This window comes from Bombina bombina, chromosome 1 (genome assembly GCF_027579735.1).
Source record: "Bombina bombina isolate aBomBom1 chromosome 1, aBomBom1.pri, whole genome shotgun sequence".
NCBI classification, from domain to species: Eukaryota; Metazoa; Chordata; class Amphibia; order Anura; family Bombinatoridae; genus Bombina; species Bombina bombina.
The window spans coordinates 1,183,756,802-1,183,782,349 of record NC_069499.1 but is presented as its reverse complement, the minus strand read 5'-3'; the positions used below and the strand labels follow the sequence as shown (position 1 = coordinate 1,183,782,349).

At 39.6% G+C, this 25,548-nt stretch overlaps 1 protein-coding gene across 3 annotated transcripts in view; it reads right to left on the bottom strand.

Moving 5' to 3' along the window:
- The window catches only part of FMNL1 (formin like 1), a 208,079-nt gene that overhangs the window by 42,598 nt on the left and 139,933 nt on the right, over positions 1 to 25,548 (bottom strand). For all 3 annotated transcript variants that reach the window (XM_053699805.1, XM_053699807.1, XM_053699811.1), the window contains exons 15-20: positions 24,105 to 24,620; positions 20,970 to 21,094; positions 19,299 to 19,501; positions 18,236 to 18,470; positions 3,755 to 3,823; positions 986 to 1,066 (exon numbers count right to left, since the gene is read on the bottom strand). In XM_053699805.1, the coding sequence (XP_053555780.1) occupies positions 986 to 1,066; positions 3,755 to 3,823; positions 18,236 to 18,470; positions 19,299 to 19,501; positions 20,970 to 21,094; positions 24,105 to 24,620 (1,229 nt within the window). The remainder of the gene's footprint in view (positions 1 to 985; positions 1,067 to 3,754; positions 3,824 to 18,235; positions 18,471 to 19,298; positions 19,502 to 20,969; positions 21,095 to 24,104; positions 24,621 to 25,548) is intronic.

Here is a 25,548-nt window from a genome sequence, read left to right as displayed (position 1 = left end):
GATAATCACAACTCGATATACATATATTCTGTGAATTCTTGCACATGATAAGTAGGAGCTGGTGATTTAAAAAGTGTAAATAAAACTGTGTGCACATTTTGTTAATGGAAGTAAATTGAAAGCTGTTTAAAATTGCATGCTGCCTATGAATCATGAGAGTTTAATTTTTACTTGAATGTCCCTTTAAAGGTGGGCAGTTATGAGTACAAAAATATATGTTAAGATGCACATGCATGTATATGTATTTGTATATATACTGTATATATATATATATATATATATATATATATATATATATATATATATATATATATATATATATATATGTATGTGTTTCCAGAGATGGTTAAGCATGTATATATAAAGTGGTAGGAACATGTATGCACCTTTTTTTAGTTAAAGTTTACAATTGTGTAAGGTAAGTGCAATAAGCAGTAGCGTTTCTTGATCTTAATATTTTGGGGGGCTAATTGGGGGCTAATAAAGGTAGTGAAAAATTTTAAAGGCACAGCACACATAACATATGGAGCCCTTCGAAGCTCAACGGGGGGTTCTACTTGTGCAGTTGGTGGTGCATAGCATGGCACCCTCATAGAACATAAAGGCTATGGGGCCGAATTATTAAGCACCATATGGTGCCTAATACATCTGTTTCCGCGTGAGCCTTCAGGCTTGCCGGAAACAGCAGTTAAGAAGCAGTGGTCTTAAAAGCGGCGGACAGCAATCAACCCAATCTCATCCGATCGGGTTGATTGACACCCCCTGCTAGCGGCCAATTGTCCACGAATCTGCAAGGGGCGTCATTTCCCAAGCAGTTCACCAGAACTGAGTGGATCATGTCGGACAGACATATGATAAATCGGCCCCAATGTCTCATCTAGCCTATCAGCTTGCATATAACTGTAAAAACAGTTGTGTGTGTGGTTATGTACATATTGGTACAAAGCACAGTGGCAGCCGTAGTGCCAGGCTTCTTCATACTCACTACATCAAGAGACTGCAGACGGAACCCATAGGCTGCTCCTCTTTTGCTGCTGTTCATGTAATTTCCAAACGCCAGAACCAACTGGAAAACAAAGATAAAAAGAAAGCAGTGATTACTCAAATACTGTAAATCAAAATATGAAATGTATACCAAACGATGTGGATAGAAGAAAATAGGAGCAGGACATAGAGAAGGACACATGGAGATTTAGAAAACATAATATATGATGATGAAAAGAAATAAATGAGAAGAGTTAGAAGAGTTAGAAGAATGAGTGACTGAAGAATTGAGTGGGAACAGCCCATGAGGCCTGTTTATCAAGCCGTCAACTGTGCTGCATTCGACTGCACCAACACGCTCGCCTAACATCGCCTAACATCGCGGCCGCGGACCTGAATACGCTCTCCTTATTTATCAAAAAAGCTGTCAAAAAGCTGCGCACCAAGTATGGGGGGATGAGCAGCGGACTGTTGTGAACTAAACAGCCATCGATCTCGCTGCTATCTTTTATTTATACCCTGTCACTAAACACCGCCACTATACTAAAATGTTTAACCCCTATCCCGCCGCTCCCGGACCCCGCCGCAACTAAATAAAGTTATTAACCCCTATTCCGACACCGCCGCAACTAACTAAATGTATTAACCCCTATCCCGCCGATCCTGGAGCCCACCGCAACTAAATAAATGTATTAACCCCTAAACCCCTGGCCTCCCACATAACTACCACTTACTGAACCTATTAACCCCTAAACCGCCAGCCCCCCACATCGCCATAAACTAAATTAAGCATTACATTAAATATTAACTCATCCCTATCTTATAATAAATTTAAACTTACCTTTACAATTAAAATAAAGTATATGCCAATCAGCCAATAGAATGCGAGCTCAATCCTATTGGCTGATTGCAACAGCCAATAGGATTTTTTCCACCTTAATACCTATTGGCTGATAGAAAACTTAGGAAACTTCATTCTTCAGCGGCGATCGTAAGAAGAGGATGCTCCGCGCTGGATGTCTTGAAGATGGAGCTGCTCCACGCCGGATGGATAAAGATAGAAGATGCCGTCTGGATGAAGACTTCTGCCCGGTTGGATGAAGACTTCTGCCGGCTTCGCTGAGGACTTCTGCTGCTTGGATGAGGATGGATGTCGGGTCTTCGAAAACTGTAAGTGGATCTTCGGCGGGTTAGTGTTAGGTTTTTTTAAGGGTTTATTGGGTGGGTTTTAATTTTAGGTTAGGGACTTTGGGCGGAAAAAGAGCTAAATGCCCTTTTAAGGGCAATGCCCATCCAAATGCCCCTTTCAGGGCAATGGGGAGCTTAGGTTTTTTAGATAGGTTTTTATTTGGGGGGGTTTGGTTGTGTGGGTGGTGGGTTTTACTGTTGGGGTGGTGTTTGTATTTTTTTACAGGTAAAAGAGCTGATTTCCTTGGGGCAATGCCCTGCAAAAGGCCCTTTTAAGGGCCATTGGTAGTTTATTGTAGGCTAGGGGTTTTTTTATTTGGGGGGGCTTTTTTATTTTGATATGGCTATTAGATTAGGTGTAATTAGTTTAAATATTTGATCATTTATTTTTTATTTCGTGTAACTTAGTGTTTTTTTATTTTTGGTAACTTAGTTGTTATTTTTTGTAACTTAGTAATTCCTTATAGTAGATTTAAATAATTTGAGTAGGGTTAGGTTTTTAAATAAGTAATATAGTTAATTTAATTGTTAGTGTAATGTAATTTTAGTATAATAGTTAGGGTAGGTTAATTAATAGTTTAATATAGTTTAATGTAATTTTAGTATAATAGTTAGGGTAGGTTAAGTATTAGTTTAATATAGTTTAATGTAATTTTAGTATAATAGTTAGGGTAGGTTAATTAATAGTTTAATATAGTTTATTTTAATTAATTCTAAAGGTAAGTTTAAATTTATTATAAGATAGGGATGAGTTAATATTTAATGTAAAGTTAGCGGGTTGTTAGGTTTAGGGGTTAATAGCTTAATTTAGTTTATGGCGATGTGGGGGGCTGGCGGTTTAGGAATTAATAGGTTTAGTAAGTGGTAGCGATGTGGGAGGCCAGGGGTCGGGGAGCAGTGGGTTAGGGGTTAATACATTTATTTAGTTGTGGTGGTGTCGGGGAGCAGTAGGATAGGGGTTAATACATTTATTTAGCTGCGGTGAGCTCGGGGAGCAGCGGGATAGGGGTTAATAACTTTATTTAGGTTGCGGCAGGGTCCGAAAGCAGCAGAATAGGGGTTAATAACATTATGTAGGTGGCGGCGATGTCGGGCGCCAATTTAGGGGTGTTTAGATTCGGGGCTTATGTTAGGGTGTTAGGTGTAAACGTAACTTGTTTTCTACCATAGAAATCAATGGGATATCTGGCAGCATCGAACATAAGCTTTCGCTGCTTTCAGACTCCCATTGATTCCTATGGCATCCGTGGCCTCCAGGGTGGTGGATTGAAAACCAGGTACGCTGGGCCGGAATAGTGGCAAGCGTACCTGTTAGAAGTTGGATAACTTGCAAAAGTTGTCAGATAGTGCCGAATGTGTATTTGGAACATCTGTAATGAGGTAAGCATCGATCTGTGTTGGACTGTAGGCTTTGATAAATAGGTCGAATCAAGCTCGCCACAATTATGCTGCGGAATTCCAGCGTATTTGCGGTTGACGGCTTGATAAATAGGCCTCCATATATATATATATATATATATATATATATATACACACACAATACAAGGAACTGGCTCCCAACAACTATATGATTAGTTCTTACCTCTAGAATTCCCTGAAGTTTTTCACAGGACTTGACTGACATTGAAGCAGCGATCAGAGCATTAAGTTGCTGAACAAAAATAAAGGGAAAATAATAAATTTATAGTATGTGTCCTTAAAAATGTATAAACATGTGATTAAATACTACATCTATTATTATTAACAGGTTTACATAATTTGGTCAGATGCAGTAAAATTAATTTGATATTTGAGCTGCTAAACTGAGACTCATCAAGTATGTGAGATCCTTTGATAAATTCATAAAGGAAAAAATTCAATTGAAAAACCACTTGGGGTATTCACTCTTTTTTGAAGAGTAGTTATTCTGCAATAGGATGAGTGGTGCCACTTCTGATTAGCTGTAATTCCCATTCTGTAAGAAGTAAACAAAAACTGGTATGGGACAGCCTAACCAAGAAGAGGAATTTGTCAATAGGGGTTAAATTATTAGGTATATATGCACATACAGGGACTTAACAGTTATTTAAACAATAATAAACATCACATTTGATAACAATATTGGAGTTTAGTTCCCATTTAAGGCAAAGATACCCAACATACCAAATGTTTATGACCCCTCCCACTTCCCTAAATACCCCAGTCTTATCCTTGCTTCCACAGGAGAAGGTGAATAATTGAGATGCTCCAGATTCTTCGTTGACAGGGGTTCTAAGAATTACTTGAGACCCATTTTCCCCCTCCAAGAGTTGGAAATAGGACAGAGAAGAGTAAGGAGCACTTGGGTAGTGAGAGTAATTCTCCCTTTCTGCTATTGGTGTTGCAGGGGGTCATCCTTTAGCCTCCTCCTGTTGGGTCTTCATTGTACTTCTATCATATACTTTTCTTAATGCACTTGCCTCACTCCATCAACACTATTGAGCCTTACTCTCGGAAGGCCGCAGTGGCCCGGCTTTTTTTTGTACATTATGCAAATGCAGGGTAGCATGACATCTCGGCAGTGCTATGGTTAATCCCTTTTCCACCACAATATTTCTAGCCCTTCTGTTTACTCCTCAGTTGTCATTTTTTTTATATAGTACATTACTTATTATTACCTGCGCTATAAATTCTGTCGGTCATGGAGGGAGCAAGATATACTAATATACCAAGAGCCGGGCATCTTTAGAAGATACATTTTGCATTATATTTACTGTTATAATTGTTCTTCACAAAAGGGGTCTTACTTTTGGTCAGATTTATAATTTTGCTCTCCTTTAGGGGCATATTTATCAAGCTCCGTATGGGCCTTCAGGCCGGAAACAGAAGTTATGAAGCAGCGGTCAAACTTGTTCCTATTTGTCCTTCACCTCAGCTTTGCAATTCTTGTATGGATTAAATTGTGCCTTCTAATCAAAGCAATGCTATTTTTTCCTCTAAGGGTACCTGTTCTCAACCTATGTTTTCTGTTCAAGATAGTCCAACAGATTTTGCTGCAGGTTTTAAAGATTTTGTGCACTCAACAATTACTGATATTTTTTTGGCTATGCCTCCTCCCAGTAAGCACAAACATATTTTGTTCGACCCTTAGCCCATTGTTGACATATTTGGACTTTCTGGTCCTCACAGAAATAAGTAATTTCAAGAGTTACTTAAAGAACCAGATTTGGATACCTCTGATTTCTCTTCTCTGAACAGGGCTCTTAAACTGATCAGGGGCCTGAATGAGGATCATTAGACCCACAAGAAATGGCCTTTTTTGTGTCGAAAGTCTCACAATCTGTGTGTCCATAAATATTTTATAGAAAGATGGACAAACCCTCTTCTCTGTCCCAACGAGTGGCAATATGGGTTCTATAGGAAACAATAGGGATCACAGTTTGAGGAAAAATCCACCCACATTGCCAGTGATTTTGGCAGTGAGGAGGGGTTGTGTATTTAAAGCATATTTACACAATATATACTGTATGTTTACTAAATATAAAAATGGTTTAAATGTAGTAATAGCCCAAATAATAAATATGTAAACTATATTTTATGTTAAGTAGATTTCTTGGCACTTGCGTTAAGAGTGCAAAGACGCACCGAAGATGGAGGATAGTCCTTTTAAAATTAAATCTAATATAGCTTCATTTCAAGTTGGTTCCTTAACAAATTACTCAAGTGATTCTCCTGATTAGGGCACAGGGAATCGTCCAGTCTGTATGTGGCAAATTTAAGTCCCCCATAACTATAACCTTATCTTTACTGTCATTTTGGCTATTTCTTCTAATAACAGATTGTCCAGTCTTTCATCCTGTAATGGAGACCTATACAACCCCTATTCTAAACACAATTTTATCCACAGTTTACACAGCCACCCAAATACTTTGGATATCATGACTAGTTCCTACAGTTTCAGTAACCTTTATATTTTCTTTTACATACAGAGCAACTCCTCCACCTATCTTTCCTACTCTGTTCTTTTTAAATAACTTATATCCAGGTATGACTATGTTCCATATAAGGTAAAAAGGAGGTCTGTAAATTAGCACAAAAATGGCTACCCTGAAAAAAAGAGGTTAGTTCCAAAATACCTCTAAACAGTAACTATTAAAAACCAAATACAGGGTGCGCTAATGAAAGCTGCTAATATGGTAGAATAGAGGATAGAATAAAGCTAATAAATGCAAGAATAAGCTAGTGATAAGAAACAGCTCATAAATGTTGTAAATACAATAAAATATATTTTAATATATTTGAATAAACCCTAATACAAGTAAACTAACATTTAAAAATACATAATAAATAAGTAAAATAAAAAACCACCGGTGGTAAGAAAATCAGGGGATAGAAATGAAAGTCCGTGGTGGGCTTAAAAAGTGAATCCAAAAAAACAAAGTTCAATGATTAAAAATGCAGGCTAAAAAATAGCAAAGTTCAATGAAAGCATGGAAAGCAGCTTAGTCAGTCTGTGTGGCTGGATCAATGTAACAATCAAGTAAAAGTTCAGTAGGTGGCTAAAAGGACAATCTGCGTTAAAGTAGAAAAGTCTGTGTCATAGATGATTCGTTTTACAAGCTTGACTCACCCAGAATACGAAGCTATTTTCCGTTATGCTTCTCCGTGTACAAGTGTAGTTGGTTAGATGTGAACACGTTAGACCCTTGATAGACAGGAGATTACCTTTCAGGTGAACAGTATCGCTCCAGCGTATACTGTGGTTTGCTGGATTGTACAGCGTATGCGGGGTCACGTGATAATTTGTTCCAATCCGCAACACTGTGATTGTTTTACTACCAAGTCTATACTAACATACAGAGCGCTCTGTTGTTTTCCACTTTGGAACTCTACGAAAACAATCCTAACTGCAATGTAACATTGTTTCTTATTTTCTATCATCAAGCTCGGCTAACTGTGACTCTTAGAATCTGCAGACATCATCGACACGCTGATCCACAGACCACCCGGTAATCCGTGCATCTGATTGGAACAAATTATCACGTGACCCCGCATACGCTGTACAATCCAGCAAACCACAGTATACGCTGGAGCGATACTGTTCACCTGAAAGGTAATCTCCTGTCTATCAAGGGTCTAACGTGTTCACATCTAACCAACTACACTTGTACACGGAGAAGCATAACGGAAAATAGCTTCGTATTCTGGGTGAGTCAAGCTTGTAAAACGAATCATCTATGACACAGACTTTTCTACTTTAACGCAGATTGTCCTTTTAGCCACCTACTGAACTTTTACTTGATTGTTACATTGATCCAGCCACACAGACTGACTCAGCTGCTTTCCATGCTTTCATTGAACTTTGCTATTTTTTAGCCTGCATTTTTAATCATTGAACTTTGTTTTTTTGGATTCATTTTTTAAGCCCACCACGGACTTTCATTTCTATCCCCTGATTTTCTAACCACCGGTGGTTTTTTATTTTACTTATTTATTATGGCCTAGATTTGGAGTTTAGCGGTAGATGGGCTGTTAATGCTACGCAGGCTTTTTTCTGGCCGCACCATAAAATTAACTCTGGTATCGAGAGTCCAAAAAAATGCTGCGTTAGGCTCCAAAAAAGGAGCGTAGAGCATTTTTACCGCAAATGCAACTCTCGATACCAGAGTTGCTTACGGACGCGGCCAGCCTAAAAAACGTGCTCGTGCACGATTCTCCCATAGGAAACAATGGGGCTGTTTGAGCTGAAAAAAAACCTAACACCTGCAAAAAAGCAGCGTTCAGCTCCTAACGCAGCCCCATTGTTTCCTATGGGGAAACACTTCCTACGTCTGCACCTAACACTCTAACATGTACCCCGAGTCTAAACACCCCTACCCTTACACTTATTAACCCCTAATCTGCCGCCCCCGCTATCGCTGACCCCTGCATTATATTATTAACCCCTAATCTTCCGCTCCGTAAACCGCCGCAACTTACATTATCCCTATGTACCCCTAATCTGCTGCCCCTAACACCGCCGACCCCTATATTATATTTATTAACCCCTAACCTGCCCCCCACAACGTCGCCGCCAGCTACTTACAATAATTAACCCCTAATCTGCCGACCGCAAAGCGCCGCCACCTACGTTATCCTTATGTACCCCTAATCTGCTGCCCCTAACACCGCCGACCCCTATATTATATTTATTAACCCCTAATCTGCCCCCTCAACGTCGCTGACACCTGCCTACACTTATTAACCCCTAATCTGCCGAGCGGACCTGAGCGCTACTATAATAAAGTTATTAACCCCTAATCCGCCTCACTAACCCTATCATAAATAGTATTAACCCCTAATCTGCCCTCCCTAACATCGCCGACACCTAACTTCAATTATTAACCCCTAATCTGACGACCGGAGCTCATCGCTACTATAATAAATGGATTAACCCCTAAAGCTAAATCTAACCCTAACACTAACACCCCCCTAAGTTAAATATAATTTACATCTAACGCAATTAATTAACTCTTATTAAATAAATTATTCCTATTTAAAGCTAAATACTTACCTGTAAAATAAATCCTAATATAGCTACAATATAAATTATAATTATATTATAGCTATTTTAGGATTAATATTTATTTTACAGGCAACTTTGTAATTATTTTAACCAGGTACAATAGCTATTAAATAGTTAAGAACTATTTAATAGTTACCTAGTTAAAATAATAACAAAATTACCTGTAAAATAAGTCCTAACCTAAGTTATAATTAAACCTAACACTACCCTATCAATAAATTAATTAAATAAAATACCTACAATTACCTACAATAAAACCTAACACTACACTATCAATAAATAAATTAAATACAATTTCTACAAATAACTACAATTACATAAACTAACTAAAGTACAAAAAATAAAAAAGAACTAAGTTACAAAAAATAAAAAAATATTTACAAACATAAGAAAAATATTACAACAATTTTAAACTAATTACACCTACTCTAAGCCCCCTAATAAAATAACAAAGACCCCCAAAATAAAACAATTCCCTACCCTATTCTAAATTAATAAATTTAAAAGCTCTTTTACCTTACCAGCCCTGAACAGGGCCCTTTGCGGGGCATGCCCCAAGAAAATCAGCTCTTTTGCCTGAAAAAAAAAACATACAATACCCCCCCCAACATTACAACCCACCACCCACATACCCCTAATCTAACCCAAACCCCCCTTAAATAAACCTAACACTAAGCCCCTGAAGATCTTCCTACCTTGTCTTCACCTCAACAGGTATCACCGATCTGTCCTGGCATCCGGTGCTGAAGAGGTCCAGAAGAGGCTCCAAAGTCTTCCTCCTATCCGGCAAGAAGAGGACATCCGGACCGGCAAACATCTTCATCCAAGCGGCATCTTCGATCTTCTTCCATCCGGTGCGGAGCGGGTCCATGTTGAAGCAGCCGACGCGGATCCATCCTCTTCTTCCGGCGTCTCCCGACGAATGACGGTTCCTTTAAGGGACGTCATCCAAGATGGCGTCCCTCGAATTCCGATTGGCTGATAGGATTCTATCAGCCAATCGGAATTAAGGTAGGAATATTCTGATTGGCTGATGGAATCAGCCAATCAGAATCAAGTTCAATCCGATTGGCTGATCCAATCAGCCAATCAGATTGAGCTTGCATTCTATTGGCTGTTCCGATCAGCCAATAGAATGCGAGCTCTATCTGATTGGCTGATTGGATCAGCCAATCGGATTGAACTTGATTCTGATTGGCTGATTCCATCAGCCAATCAGAATATTCCTACCTTAAATCCGATTGGCTGATAGAATCCTATCAGCCAATCGGAATTCGAGGGACGCCATCTTGGATGACGTCCCTTAAAGGAACCGTCATTCGTCGGGAGACGCCGGAAGAAGAGGATGGATCCGCGTCGGCTGCTTCAACATGGACCCGCTCCGCACCGGATGGAAGAAGATCGAAGATGCCGCTTGGATGAAGATGTTTGCCGGTCCGGATGTCCTCTTCTTGCCGGATAGGAGGAAGACTTTGGAGCCTCTTCTGGACCTCTTCAGCACCGGATGCCAGGACAGATCGGTGATACCTGTTGAGGTGAAGACAAGGTAGGAAGATCTTCAGGGACTTAGTGTTAGGTTTATTTAAGGGGGGTTTGGGTTAGATTAGGGGTATGTGGGTGGTGGGTTGTAATGTTGGGGGGGGGGTATTGTATGGTTTTTTTTACAGGCAAAAGAGCTGATTTTCTTGGGGCATGCCCCGCAAAGGGCCCTGTTCAGGGCTGGTAAGGTAAAAGAGCTTTTAAATTTATTAATTTAGAATAGGGTAGGGAATTTTTTTATTTTGGTGGTCTTTGTTATTTTATTAGGGGGCTTAGAGTAGGTGTAATTAGTTTAAAATTGTTGTAATATTTTTCTTATGTTTGTAAATATTTTTTTATTTTTTGTAACTTAGTTCTTTTTTATTTTTTGTACTTTAGTTAGTTTATGTAATTGTAGTTATTTGTAGAAATTGTATTTAATTTATTTATTGATAGTGTAGTGTTAGGTTTTATTGTAGGTAATTGTAGGTATTTTATTTAATTAATTTATTGATAGGTGTTACGGTACCAACTGTGTACCAAGGGTTAACCCCAGATGAACAATGTCCTGCATAGACAATCAGCAATTCACAACCCAGCCAGTTTCAGGTTTAAAACAGAATAACATTTATTAAAAGGCAGCACACAGATTTATACAGGTTTTTGACCCCCCCTCAGATGGGGGTTGAAAGAATGTTGTACATTAGATAAAAGGGAGAAGCGCCCTTGACATGATACAATAGAATTATATTACTTAAATACTTTACTTAGGCAGATAACAACTTAAACACATTTGGCTTGTCTTATCACCTAGCCTCTGTTCTCTGAGGGTGATTAAACAATGGCCTGTTTATTACTTAAATGTAATTATAGCACACAATAGCTGAGGCCAGAAAACCTGTCTTTATAAATTAGATTCTTAAAGCTAAACACAGTTAACTCTTTCAGTCCTGACAGAAGGGTCTGTCACATAGCTCCCCCCTTGTGGAACACTCCGGCAGACCCGGCTTGACCCTTTTGCGGGTCAACCTGGGGATGACCGGACTAGGAGGTGGTAGGCATGTCAGTTTGCTGGGACAATCCATCTGTATTCCCGTTATGAGAGAGAATCCCTGTCTGTATAAATAAGGGTTCAACCTCTTCAGTGCCCCGACTAGGGCTAAACAGTCCTTCAAAATATCATCGGCTTCTTTACGTGGTTTTTGTACCTGCTCTTTATAGGTATCCACAATCCCTTCATACTGACATAGGGTGCCCTTGAGTTGCTGCACCTCCCTATGAGCCAGCGTCAGCTTCTCCTCCAGTGTCACTAAGTTTGTCCTTAATGTTTCATGTTCCACTCTCAAGCTGGTGTTTTCTGCAGTCTGTCGGTGCAGCTTGTCTAGCAGAGATTCCTGTTCGAAACGTGCTTTTTCCTCTGCACTCCTCTTCTCTCCCGCTAGCACTGTTACATGATTATTTAACGTGACCATTTTATCCTCTATGTGACTCTTCTCCTTCATCAGCGCATTGTAACGTGACTCCCACATATCAATAGCGGATAGAGATTTACTGAGCTCAGCGTCCTGGGGCTTAGCAGCAGGGGGGTCAGTCTCTGCTGCACGGATCTGAGCACGGGTAGTCACAGGGTTAACATCAGCGGGACCCATGGGAGCATAGGCAGAAACAAGGGGGACCAAGGTATTTCCAAGGAGAACATCAGCTGGTAAATCCTTCATGACCCCCACATTCACAGGTCTAGCGCCCCCTCCCCAATCCAAATGCACCCTGGCAACAGGCAGGCGGAACACAGTGCCCCCTGCTACCCTCACAGCCACAGTGTCTCCTGTGTGCTGTTTCTCAGACACCAAGTTCTTTCGAAGCAAGGTCATGGTAGCACCAGTATCCCGTAGACCACTGACCTCCTTCCCATTCACTTTAACCAGTTGCCGGTTATTCCGGTGGGCAGCTTGCACAAGGTCTGCCTCATGTAGGATGCCCCAGCATTCTTGTGCCTCTACATAGCGGGCCGCAGGCTGAGGATTACGTGGGATTCCGCTAGCGGGTCTTCTCCAGGACTGTGCTTGGTTCGCTGCGTTTAGGGGACACTCTGGTCTTTTGTGCCCTAGTTGCTTACATCCAAAGCACCGAATAGGTTGTGAGTAGCCCCGCGAATTGAACCAGGCTCTCTGAGGGTAGTTCGTGGCCCGAGACCGTGTGGTATAGCGGTGTGCTGGGGGTTGGTAACTGGCAGGTGCTGGGGTGACTGGGGGTCTGTACTCCACTCTGGCAGGGGGCTTAGTGGTAGCAGTGTCCAGTTTGCGGGCATCCGTATACTCATCTGCCAAGCGAGCCGCTTCATGCAGGGTGGAGGGTTTACGGTCCCGAACCCACTCTCGAACTCCTGCGGGTAACTTGTCGAAGCAATGTTCCAACAGGAATAGCTGCAGCACCTCTTCCCCAGATACGGCTTGGCACCCCGCTATCCAGTGAGCTGCTGTGCGGTGCACCTTACATGCCCACTCAAGGTAGGAATCACCAGCCAATTTAACAGTGTCTCTGAACCGCCTCCGGTATGCCTCCGGTGTAACCGCATACCTGGAGAGCAGAGCCTCTTTTACAGTATTATAATCCCCGACTTCCTCATCTGGAATGGCCCGAAAAGCCTCACTGGCCCGGCCGGATAATTTTCCGGATAATATCGTGACCCAGTCCTCTGCGGGTACCTTGTGTAGTGCACATTGCCTCTCAAAATCTGCAAGGTACCCATCAATCTCTCCTTCTGTTTCCAGGAAGTTTTTAAAAGCTGCAAAATTTACTTTTCCCTTTTCCACTGGGGTTGCTGTGACTTGGGCTGCTGCAGCGCCGCTTTGGCGAAGTAGGTTGGCCTCCACAGCTGCTATGACCCGGTCGATAATTTCGGCAGATGGGTTGGGGCCATAATATGCCAGTCTTATTTTAACCGCCCGATCAAAGCTTGCTTCTTCAGGGGTTCTGTCTGCTATGCTGGGCCCATTGGTTCCTTCTGTCCCTGGTACTCTTTCCATCTTAGTCAGTATTGTAATAATCCCCCTCTTCCTGAGGTTACTGGCTTGTGTAGTTGCTCTTCTGGGCGATAAGGATTCTCCCGTCGCTTGCCACCAATGTTACGGTACCAACTGTGTACCAAGGGTTAACCCCAGATGAACAATGTCCTGCATAGACAATCAGCAATTCACAACCCAGCCAGTTTCAGGTTTAAAACAGAATAACATTTATTAAAAGGCAGCACACAGATTTATACAGGTTTTTGACCCCCCCTCAGATGGGGGTTGAAAGAATGTTGTACATTAGATAAAAGGGAGAAGCGCCCTTGACATGATACAATAGAATTATATTACTTAAATACTTTACTAAGGCAGATAACAACTTAAACACATTTGGCTTGTCTTATCACCTAGCCTCTGTTCTCTGAGGGTGATTAAACAATGGCCTGTTTATTACTTAAATGTAATTATAGCACACAATAGCTGAGGCCAGAAAACCTGTCTTTATAAATTAGATTCTTAAAGCTAAACACAGTTAACTCTTTCAGTCCTGACAGAAGGGTCTGTCACAATAGGGTAGTGTTAGGTTTAATTATAACTTAGGTTAGGACTTATTTTACAGGTAATTTTGTTATTATTTTAACTAGGTAACTATTAAATAGTTCTTAACTATTTAATAGCTATTGTACCTGGTTAAAATAATTACAAAGTTGCCTGTAAAATAAATATTAATCCTAAAATAGCTATAATATAATTATAATTTATATTGTAGCTATATTAGGATTTATTTTACAGGTAAGTATTTGGCTTTAAATAGGAATAATTTATTTAATAAGAGTTAATTAATTTCGTTAGATTTAAATTATATTTAAGTTAGGGGGGTGTTAGTGTTAGGGTTAGACTTAGCTTTAGGGGTTAATCCATTTATTATAGTAGCGATGAGCTCCGGTCGTCAGATTAGGGGTTAATAATTGAAGTTAGGTGTCGGCGATGTTAGGGAGGGCAGATTAGGGGTTAATACTATTTATGATAGGGTTAGTGAGGCGGATTAGGGGTTAATAACTTTATTATAGTAGCGCTCAGGTCCGCTCGGCAGATTAGGGGTTAATAAGTGTAGGCAGGTGGAGGCGACGTTGAGGGGGGCAGATTAGGGGTTAATAAATATAATATAGGGGTCGGCGGTGTTAGGGGCAGCAGATTAGGGGTACATAAGGATAACGTAGGTGGCGGTCGGCAGATTAGGGGTTAAAAAAATTTAATGCGGCGATATGGGGGGACCTCAGTTTAGGGGTGCATAGGTAGTTTATGGGTGTTAGTGTACTTTAGGGTACAGTAGTTAAGAGCTTTATGAACCGGCGTTAGCCCAGAAAGCTCTTAACTCCTGCTTTTTTCCTGCGGCTGGAGTTTTGTCGTTAGAGCTCTAACGCTCACTTCAGAAACGACTCTAAATACCGGCGTTAGGAAGATCCCATTGAAAAGATAGGATACGCAATTGACGTAAGGGGATCTGCGGTATGGAAAAGTCGCGGCTGAAAAGTGAGCGTTAGACCCTATTTTGAGTGACTCCAAATACCGGCGGTAGCCTAAAACCAGCGTTAGGAACCTCTAACGCTGGTTTTCACGGCTAACGCCGAACTCTAAATCTAGGCCTATGTATTTTTAAATGTTAGTTTACATGTATTAGGGTTTATTCAAATATATTAAAATATATTTTATTGTATTTGCAACATTTATGAGCTGTTTCTTATCACTAGCTTATTCTTGCATTTATTAGCTTTATTCTATCCTCTATTCTACCATATTAGCAGCTTTCATTAGCGCACCCTGTATTTGGTTTTTAATAATGACTATGTTCCAGTCAGGAGAATCACTGTACCATGATTCTGTTATAGCTTCTAAATGAATTCAACATTTTTCTTCTGATTCTTCCAGTTGCTGACTGTCATAATTCAATTTGTAGTGGTAAAGAATAAAGAGTACCCTTGTTGAGTGGGCCCTAAACTTATCTAGAATTAAAACTTAATTTTGCTGATTAGCTGGTGAAAAGCCTTTATGATGTCCATGAGGAATGCAAATATTCAGTGTGTTTTCTTCCAGTTATTTGTATTTTAACATTAATATACATCTGCCACATTCCAATCTATGTAAAGTGTTGCTATTCATTGTCTTCTTGTCTGGACAGTAATAAGGTTGGAAGATTTCCTCTGAAGCATGTTTTGAGTTCCATAGGATCTAGAGAAGGTATTAAGAGCTAAAATGCTTTTAGTAAAGCACATATCTTATTTATTTGGTACTTTTCACTCTAATTATCATGTGCTTATTATTTACAGGTTCTGCATAAAAGATGGATCATAATACGTTTTGGTGAAAATACATGAATGTGACTGAAATCCCAGATATGAGTAAAAACATCTATTCCCATCCAATGAGGGTTTTTAAAATGGTTAAAGGGACATAAAACCTTTTTTACTTTAGTGGTTCAGATAGTGCGGCCCATTTATCAAGCTCCGTATGGAGCTTAAGGGCTTGTGTTTCTGGCGAGTCTGCAGGCTTACCAGAAACACCAGTTATGAAGCAGCAGTCTTAAGACCGCTGCTCCATAACCTGTCCACGTGCTTTGAGCAGGTGTACAGACATCGCGGCAATTCAACCCGATCGAGTACGATCGGGTTGATTAACACCCCCCTGCTGGCGAATCTGCAGGGGGCGGTGTTGCACCAGCAGCTCACAAGAGCTGCTGGTGCAATGCTGAATACAGAGAGCGTATTGCTCTCCGCATTCAGCGAGGTCTGTTGGACCTAATCCGCACTGTTGGATCAGGTCCGACAGACCTTTGTTAAATAGGCCCCAAAGCATACAATTTAAAAAAAACTAAATCCAATTTGCTCTCTATTATCAAATTTGCTTTGTTTAGGGTATTGGTTGTTGAAGAGATACCTAGGTAGGTAGCCTGCACATACATAGTTGCCAATATTTCCTGATTTCCAGGGACAGTCTATGGATTTTGTTGTATGTCTCTGGATTTTTGTTTTGTCCCTGTAAATGTCCCCTTTCAGGAGAGGGCTGCTGCCGAGCTGGGGCATGTGTGACACAAGTTAATTGTTTAAAGAGCTGTGCTGATTTGTTTTAAAAGAGGGGAGATTACTTGGCTGCTACTGTTGATAATTAATTGTTTGCATCTTTAAATTATTTAGTCTAACGGTAATCTTCATATTGCAGACGTGCACACCCCTGAGGCTCATTTAACAAAGGATATCAAAATAACAAAGCAAATTTGACAATAGAAGCCAATTGGAAAGTATTTTTTTTAACTTACATGCTCTGGGGCATATTTTTCAAGCTCTGTACGGAAAACAGAAGTTATGAAGCAGGTCCATAACCTGTCCGCCTGTTCTGAGGCTGTGGACAGAAATTAACCCAATCGAATAAGATCGGGTTGATTGACACCCCCTGCTAGAGTCCGATTGGCTGCAAATCTGCAGGGTGCGGCATTGCACCAGCAGTTCACAAGATAATACGCTGTCAGCATTTATCGATGTGCAGCGGACATGATGCGCAATATCGGATCATGTCCGCTCGCACAATAATAAATAGGCCCCTCTGTCTCAATCACAAAAGAAACATTTTGTGTCTTTTTGTCCCTTTAAAGAATCAGTGTACCTGTGTATAGTACTTTGCTGTACTATTGCATGTGAGTATTATTTGGATTTCCTTTCCAACACTTCTTAAAAATGACTGGAATTGGAATTCACCTCCCAGAAACATGATACTCAATATAAGTACTTAGTGTGTACATCTAGTATTTGAGACTGATTACCCTCTTAAGCAACAGACCGATTTTCATTTTAGCAAAAATGGGAGAAAACAAGTCACCCTATCTTGATTTTTTTTTGTTGGGGGAGGGGGTGAATCAAGCATAGGGTGATTTGTGGGTAAAGAACTTATAGACTGGCAATAGCTGCTTTGCATAACTGGAAAATTCCTCTATAAAAATGTAACTGATAGTATCTGAAATAAATACTCATAAGGTTTCATTTTAAACCAATCTGACAAGATAAATGCCTTATCTACCACATCCAAACAGTCTCTTTAACTGGGTATCAGTCAACTGAATATGTTTTTCCATCTGAAATGCTAATGTCTAGAAACTGAAGAAAGTGAGCCTAGAGGTAAAGAATAGTGCCATGTTAAACACAAGGCAATTTCAACAGCTGACCCAGTATGGCAGAGTAACCCAACAGTCAACTTCATCCAGAAATCTCCTAGTCCATCCTGATAATGGGTAAATGACCAGCAACTTAGTCCTGTACATCCTATGATGGACATAACTAAGAATGTAGGGGGTCATCCAGGAGTAATCTTTAAGATGGTAAAGGGAAGTCGTTATCTCTGTCCATTCATGCTAAGGAGGGGTATCTTACTGTTTGTGTCTAGAGGGAGCCAAGGCAACATAACAAATAGATATTCATTAACCCTTTTTTTAAATATTTTTTTTACTGGGTTTTTTTTCAGATCCCCAATACTTACACTATTTTTATCCAAGCCTCTGCAGACTTCCCCCTTATTTCAGTTCATTTGATATAGGTTAGGCGATTACCTTTCCAATGGTGGGTGTTGGGGGTCTGTAGCTGCTTAGATGCCTGAGATACACACTTCTAAGCAGCATGCCCCTTGCTCCTATACTTTACATTGTGAATTTTAAATAAAGTTGCGCGATGACGTCATCACGTAATTGCGCGTGATGTCACTGCACATAACGAGAAGCCCCGGCGATGCCTGTCACTATGCAGGCCCGATTGCCGGGGTAGGAGCGGGTGAGAGGACCCAGATCTTCCTCAAGGTGGGAGAGTGCTAGCGGCGGCTCTGAGCCGTCGTTAGCACCAGAGTGGGAAACTCTGCGACGGCTCAGAGCCGCCGTTAGCACTCAAAGGGATAAAATAATATGCAAATCAAAATTTCACTTTGTTTTAGGTGCAGGTGGACCTTTCTTAGAATTTATGTTCAAATATACTCTTACCGGTGTAAGTCGTGCTACTGTGTCAGGAAAGCTCGATATAAAGGTCATAGTATTGACCCTCTCAGATAACCTAGAAATGGAGCAAAGCTGGACCATGAACCTGTCCTCAGGGGTCAAATCATCTAGAGGCTTCTCCTCCCGCAAGTACCTAGAGATTTGTTGTCGCTCCCAGTCTGTGGGCAAGAAACGTGCCAGGAGTTCAAGAAAGTCCAGACTCAAGGACTTTAAGTCATACCTGTGAAAGAGAAAAAAATTATAGCACCACTCACATTTAGGGCTAGATTACAAGTGGAGCAATTAGCGCGCCAAAAATTAACCAGATATATGATATATATATATATATATATATATATATAATATATATATATGTATATGAATATATACATATATATTTATGTCTTTATATACACATATTAACACATAAATATATATGTATATAAGCATATACATATATATTTACATTACAGTCTATGGGAATACACAGTTCCCATAGATCACAATGTAAAGGCACTTTTCAGTGGCTTTATTTTCGAACACCCCACTCCCACCAACTTTAAAGCTCCAAAACTGCCTAGTGGGTTATTTTTTAATAAAAAACTATAATGCCCTCTCTGGTTAATTTTCTGAACGCTAATTGCTACTGTGAGATTACGGTAGCAATAACCAGCCAGTTGTAATAGCTGTTTAACTATCGCCGGCCACTTCTAATCTGGCCCTAAACATTTTATTTAGTGATTGCTGTAGGTGTTTTATGTACAGCAAAACGAACAACATATAAATAAATTCAGTTATTTTGATACTGATATATTGGTTTTGCTTGCTTTTTCTTTACACTTTTACTAATAAAATGGCGAATGCACAGTGTGATGAAAAGGGTTCACTATTATTTATTGCCTTCAAATACCATGGAATATATTGTAATAAATACATTTCAATAAACAAAATAATAGATCCTGATTTAGAACTAAGATAATATATACACATTATCAGAAAGTCAATTCACACAATGTACACATAACATCCTTCCATACACACATACAAATTCATTCTTTTGACTACTCACATCTGTATGGCACTGATGATAGCCTCTGGATTCAGGCCTCCTTTACGCAGGGTGATAGCCAAGTTCTTTGCTCGGTTTGCTTCTATTAGGGAAACCTTGCTTGTCTGATTCTGAGCGGCCTTCACTCTCTTTGAGAATGTTGTTTGACTTGGACCTTGTGCCTTGGTTTTAAATTGCTCCTCAAACTCACTCATATCCAGCTCCTGAAGGCCATTGGTAAGAGAAATTTTTAGTTGACCTCTCTAAACTTCTACATTAAAGGGACAGTATACTGTAAAATTGTTTTTCCCTTAATGTATTTCCAATTACTTTTTTTACTAACTGCAGAGTATAAAATGTATGAGAATTTGCTTCGGAAGGTTTTTTTGTGTATATAAAATAGCTGATTTTGTGTTTTGAAGCCGCACCCTAATAAAATAGATTGAGCTTGTAGGTATAATCAGATCTCATTACTTTACATTGTGTACATATACATGCTTCTTCTTCTAATATCTGTCGGTAAACCAAAGACCAATACTTGGAGAGAACAATGGAAAAGTAACATTTTATTACCTTATCTCTTCTATACCCCACTGGGAGTGAAATTTCTTCTGCTGGCTGTGTTTACACATATTATCTATAGCTTGGACCGAAGGCTAAAAACTTTCAGAGTAGGTGGGGATTCCACAGGCTAAACCAACTATTTCAAATGCCAATATAAGGGTAAAGGAAATACTTGTAAACAATTTAATACAATCCAGCAGGTAAAGTGGATCATTGGGAACAAATTAAAGGGGAAAACATATTTGAGTAACCTGTCCCTTTACGTGTTAGTTTTCTCAGAAAATATATGTTTTCAGATAAATAACCTACAATTACCATAAATGAGGCACTGAGGTGATCAATTACATGTCTAATGTGGGGTTCTAGGTGAGTGATTTTTACATGTGATTACAAATGTACAGATGAGTGACATCAGAATAAGCTTAGTAGTTTCCCAAAGGAAACTTTATATTGGTTAAAAATTGGGATTGGGGCAAATTGAGCTAGTTTAGAGGAGGAGGTTCCAAATAAGTTATAACAAAAATTGGATATATTGGAAGTAAGGATTTTTATGGAAATTAAGATGGCTCTTCATAAGTGTAAATATATAACTATAACTATGGCTAGATGTCAACCCTGCCACAGACAGTAAAGCAAAAAGTCTATGATAGCTATTTTGCCTATACAACTCCATTTGGGAGACATGATAACAAACAAATTACTTTAAATTAACAACTTACTATTTGCATGTCACTAAATTATAGCCCAATAAGGCAGTTCTGATCCCTGTAAGCACCAGTGCCCAAAATATTATTGACCAGTAACTATTAAAAGGACACTACAGCTGGCAGTATGGCTTCTAATTGCCTCTACCACTGTATCATAGAAAAAAATACTGGATAAAGATAGGTGGAGGACCTAGGTAGGGGGATTAGTGGTTACAGTTTTAAAATTATTGAAGAGTTGTGGTTTTGGACTGGGATAGATCATAAAAAATGAGTGACCATTTAACTAGGATTATGACTCTTAACCCCAACTACAACTTTCCCCAAGGTTGGTCCAGCTGTCTTATTTGTAAGTCCCCGTTCATGTCACTGCTTTTTGTTGGTTGCCTACAGCTATCTGTGATTGCTCTCATCCCTTTCTTACCTGCAAGACCTTCTCATCATTTAGCTTTGTGAAGACTGTTCCGTTGATTTGTGTGGGTTTCAAGGCAACCCAGTTGAGAACTTGCATTCTCATCTTTGTCTGGATTGGTTTCTTAATCCCAACACCTAGAGGAGATGTTAGTGAAAAAGAGTTAAGACTTAAAATAAATGTTTCCCCCAGAAACCCAACAATATACCCATAGAAGAAGAGTGGTTGTGGTTTGTTTAAAAAAAATAAAAATGAAATTACACAAATTTTACTCTCTTAAATCTCTACTTTAAATAAAAACATTACACATACTTGATCTAGTATATTCCTGAGTAAGACCTCACATTTTATTTATATTTTATAGCATGACTATCTTTAATATTGCTCATCATCAATTTTTATTATGATATTTATTTCTCTTGTTAAGTGTATCCAGTCCACGGATCATCCATTACTTGTGGGATATTCTCCTTCCCAACAGGAAGTTGCAAGAGGATCACCCACAGCAGAGCTGCTATATAGCTCCTCCCCTCACTGCCATATCCAGTCATTCTCTTGCAACTCTTAACTAAGATGGAGGTCGTAAGAGGACTGTGGTGTTTTATACTTAGTTTATTTCTTCAATCAAAAGTTTGTTATTTTTAAATGGTACCGGAGTGTACTGTTTATCTCAGGCAGTATTTAGAAGAAGAATCTGCCTGCGTTTTCTATGATCTTAGCAGAAGTAACTAAGATCCTTTGCTGTTCTCACATATTCTGAGGAGTGAGGTAACTTCAGAGGGGGAATAGCGTGCAGGTTTTCCTGCAATAAGGTATGTGCAGTTAAAATATTTTTCTAGGGATGGAATTTTCTAGAAAATGCTGCTGATATGTAATGTAAGTAAAGCCTTAAATGCAGTGATAGCGACTGGTATCAGGCTTATTAATAGAGATACATACTCTTATAAAAGTGTATTTTAAAACGTTTGCTGGCATGTTTAATCGTTTTTTACATATGTTTGGTGATAAAACTTATTGGGGCCTAGTTTTTTCCACATGGCTGGCTTGAATTTTGCCTAGAAACAGTTCTCTGAGTCTTCCCACTGTTGTAATATGAGTGGGAGGGGCCTATTTTGGCATTTTTTTTGCAAAGCAAAAATTACAGACACAGACATCCAGCTTCTTCCTGCATGATCCAGGACTTCTCTGAAGGGCTTAAAAGGCTTCAAAAGTCGTATTGAGGGAGGTAAAAAGCCACAGTAGAGCTGTGGCAGTTGTTGTGACTGTTTAAAAAACGTTTTTGTCATTTGTTATTCCGTTTGAACCCCTTCATTCCATTGATATTAAACTTTTATCTTGGAAAGTTCTGTTTTTGATGGCTATTTCCTCGGCTCGAAGAGTCTCTGAGTTATCTGCCTTACATTGTGATTCTCCTTATCTGATTTTTCATTCAGACAAGGTAGTTCTGCGTACCAAACCTTGGTTTTTACCTAAGGTGGTTTCTAACAGGAATATCAATCAAGAGATTGTTGTTCCATCATTGTGTCCTAATCCTTCTTCAAATAAGGAACGTCTTTTGCATAATCTGGACGTAGTCCGTGCCTTGAAGTTTTACTTACAGGCTACTAAAGATTTTCGTCAAACATCTGCCCTGTTTGTCGTTTACTCTGGACAGAGGAGAGGTCAAAAAGCTTCGGCAACCTCTCTCTCCTTTTGGCTTCGGAGCATAATACGCTTAGCCTATGAGACTGCTGGACAGCAGCCCCCTGAAAGGATTACAGCTCATTCTACTAGAGCTGTGACTTCCACCTGGGCCTTTAAAAATGAGGCCTCTGTTGAACAGATTTGCAAGGCTGCGACTTGGTCTTCGCTTCACACCTTTTCAAAATTTTACAAATTTGACACTTTTGCTTCTTCGGAGGCTGTTTTGGGGAGAAAGGTTCTACAGGCAGTGGTTCCTTCTGTTTAAGTTCCTGCCTTGTCCCTCCCATCATCCGTGTACTTTAGCTTTGGTATTGGTATCCCACAAGTAATGGATGATCCGTGGACTGGATACACTTAACAAGAGAAAACATAATTTATGCTTACCTGATAAATTTATTTCTCTTGTAGTGTATCCAGTCCATGGCCCGCCCTGTCCTTTTAAGGCAGGTCTAAATTTTAATTAAACTACAGTCACCACTGCACCCTATGGTTTCTCCTTTCTCGTCTTGTTTCGGTGGAATGACTGGATATGGCAGTGAGGGGAGGAGCTATATAGCAGCTCTGCTGTGGGTGATCCTCTTGCAACTTCCTGTTGGGAAGGAGAATATCCCACAAGTAATGGATGATCCGTGGACTGGATACACTACAAGAGAAATAAATTTATCAGGTAAGCATAAATTATGTTTTTTGCCTGTCTATTAATTTCAAACTATATTCAATTTGACTTACTACTTTTTTGTATGCCAGTGTGACATTGGGCTCTGTGCCTCTATGTCCTGCAATGTGGACAACTTAATGACCACAGAAATAATTTGTGTTAGAAAAAAAGTAAAAAAAAAATGTATTATAGCATATTTTTTTATCCTTAGTTTAAGGTACTAAATGTAGCAGTGCTTCAACCCAAATGTAATGGGTATCTGGTGGTGCATACTATAATAGCAATGGATCTTCATCTAATTGAAAATGTTGTGATCTGATAACAAATATTTTGAACTGTGAGTAAAGAAAGCTTCCTGGTTTTATTTGTGAGAAAACAGAGTATTTTTCAAATGTACTTGGAATTATCTTGCAAAACAAAAAATATGATAACATGTAGACTACAATATTTGATAGTATGGAGATTCTTGGTCTAAAACTCTCCATTTTGACACCATTGTGATATCTGGTTTTTATTTATCATTTCCAGTGTGGAAACAATAAACAAATAGTTGTATTGTGATATCAAAAATATAATAGTAGCAGTATAGATTTTACTTTTGAAGGATTAATGGCCCAAACGTGATATTTTTTAATGATACAGCATGGCAATTCCTGGTGTTTAACTTTTCCTGCCAATGCAGCAGAAACAGTACCTTTTCCATAACTGTGCAAATAATTGTATAGTTAAAAGATGATTAAGTTTGTGTATAATCGAAGACTTTTAATCATCAGATTTATCATACAGATATGACAGCATACTCCTACCTGTGTTTGAAGTTGTTCCTGATAGACCTCCCGGAGGAGGTGGTGGAACCACAGAGCCACCAGAAGGAAGAGGAGGTGGAGGTGGCCCACCAGGGGGAGGTGGAGGAGGTGGTACTCCAGGTGTTCCAGGAGGAGGTGGAGGAGGAGGTGGTACTCCTGGAGGAGAGCTTCCATCTGATCCAAATGGTGGTGGTGGGGGAGGTGGGGCAATAGGTACACCTGCAAGATCAGGAAGAGGTGGAGGAGGTGGGGGCCCACTAGATGTCCCAGCAGGTGAAGTTAGCAAACAGTCAAGGACACCAGTCCCAGTTCCTTTTACAGGAGAAGGAACTGAAATAGTAGTGGTGAGTTCTAATCCTGGTAGTGGTGGTGGTAAAGGGATAGTGTAGACCTCTGAACTTGGCTTTTGAAGTGCATGAAGGGTTGTTTTAACTTCTGGTCCAGATAGTGAAGCTGGACTCCTAGTTACCTCTGGCTTAATTGATATAGAGGAGTCCAATTTGCTAGGTAAGTCATCTGAAAACATAGGAGAGTATTTATTTAATTATTCAGCCAAACACAACACTCAGGCATCAATCTCTCATAATGCCTTATTTTTAACATAAAATATTTGTGCAAAATATGTTACGACATTAAGAAAAATATAACATATCAGTACCTGAATATACCTCAGCTCTTGCCAACTTGGAAAGATAGACATAATACCATATAAGAATATCTCTTAACTTTCAAATTCCACTACTAATATCCTCAAGCCAGGGGTATAATGAGGCTAACTGAAATGTAATATACTGAGGAGTCATTATAGCAGCAACAAAAATATTAGAGGACACGTGATTGACACTCGGATGCACAACTTTTAGGGTGGAGTTATTTCACCAACTGTAATAGCTGCACTACCTAATGATTTATGTGGGATATTGGTTTGCATACTAGCAAAGACAACTCAGTCCTTTATCTTACTGAGGGTAATAAACTGGGTACCTTTAAATTGGGTAATAGCAAATAACTATTTGTAGCAGAAGGTCATTAATTCATAACTACATGGAAAGTATATCACAGTTTAACATCCAACCAATTGGTTATGAAAAGTATGTGTTAAAAGGGGACTACGGTCTATAAAACCTCTTTTAAACAATTAATTAATTAACCCAGACACAAAGGAAAATGTCTGATTAAGAGTAGCTCGCTAACAGATGCGTGCAAGAGATAAGGGTTTTATCGCAGGTGTTTGCACACGACGGAAGAAGCACATGTATTACAAATTGAAAGTAAACGCGCTTGCCTGAGCGCAATTGAATTTAAAGCGCCTAAGAAAAACATTTTCTTCAGACTTCAGAGCTCTGGTTAACTCTTACCAACGAATAAAAAGTTGCACAAAAAACATAAAAAATACAATTAAAAGTACAGTTACAATCATAATAAAACTATCTGCTAACAATTA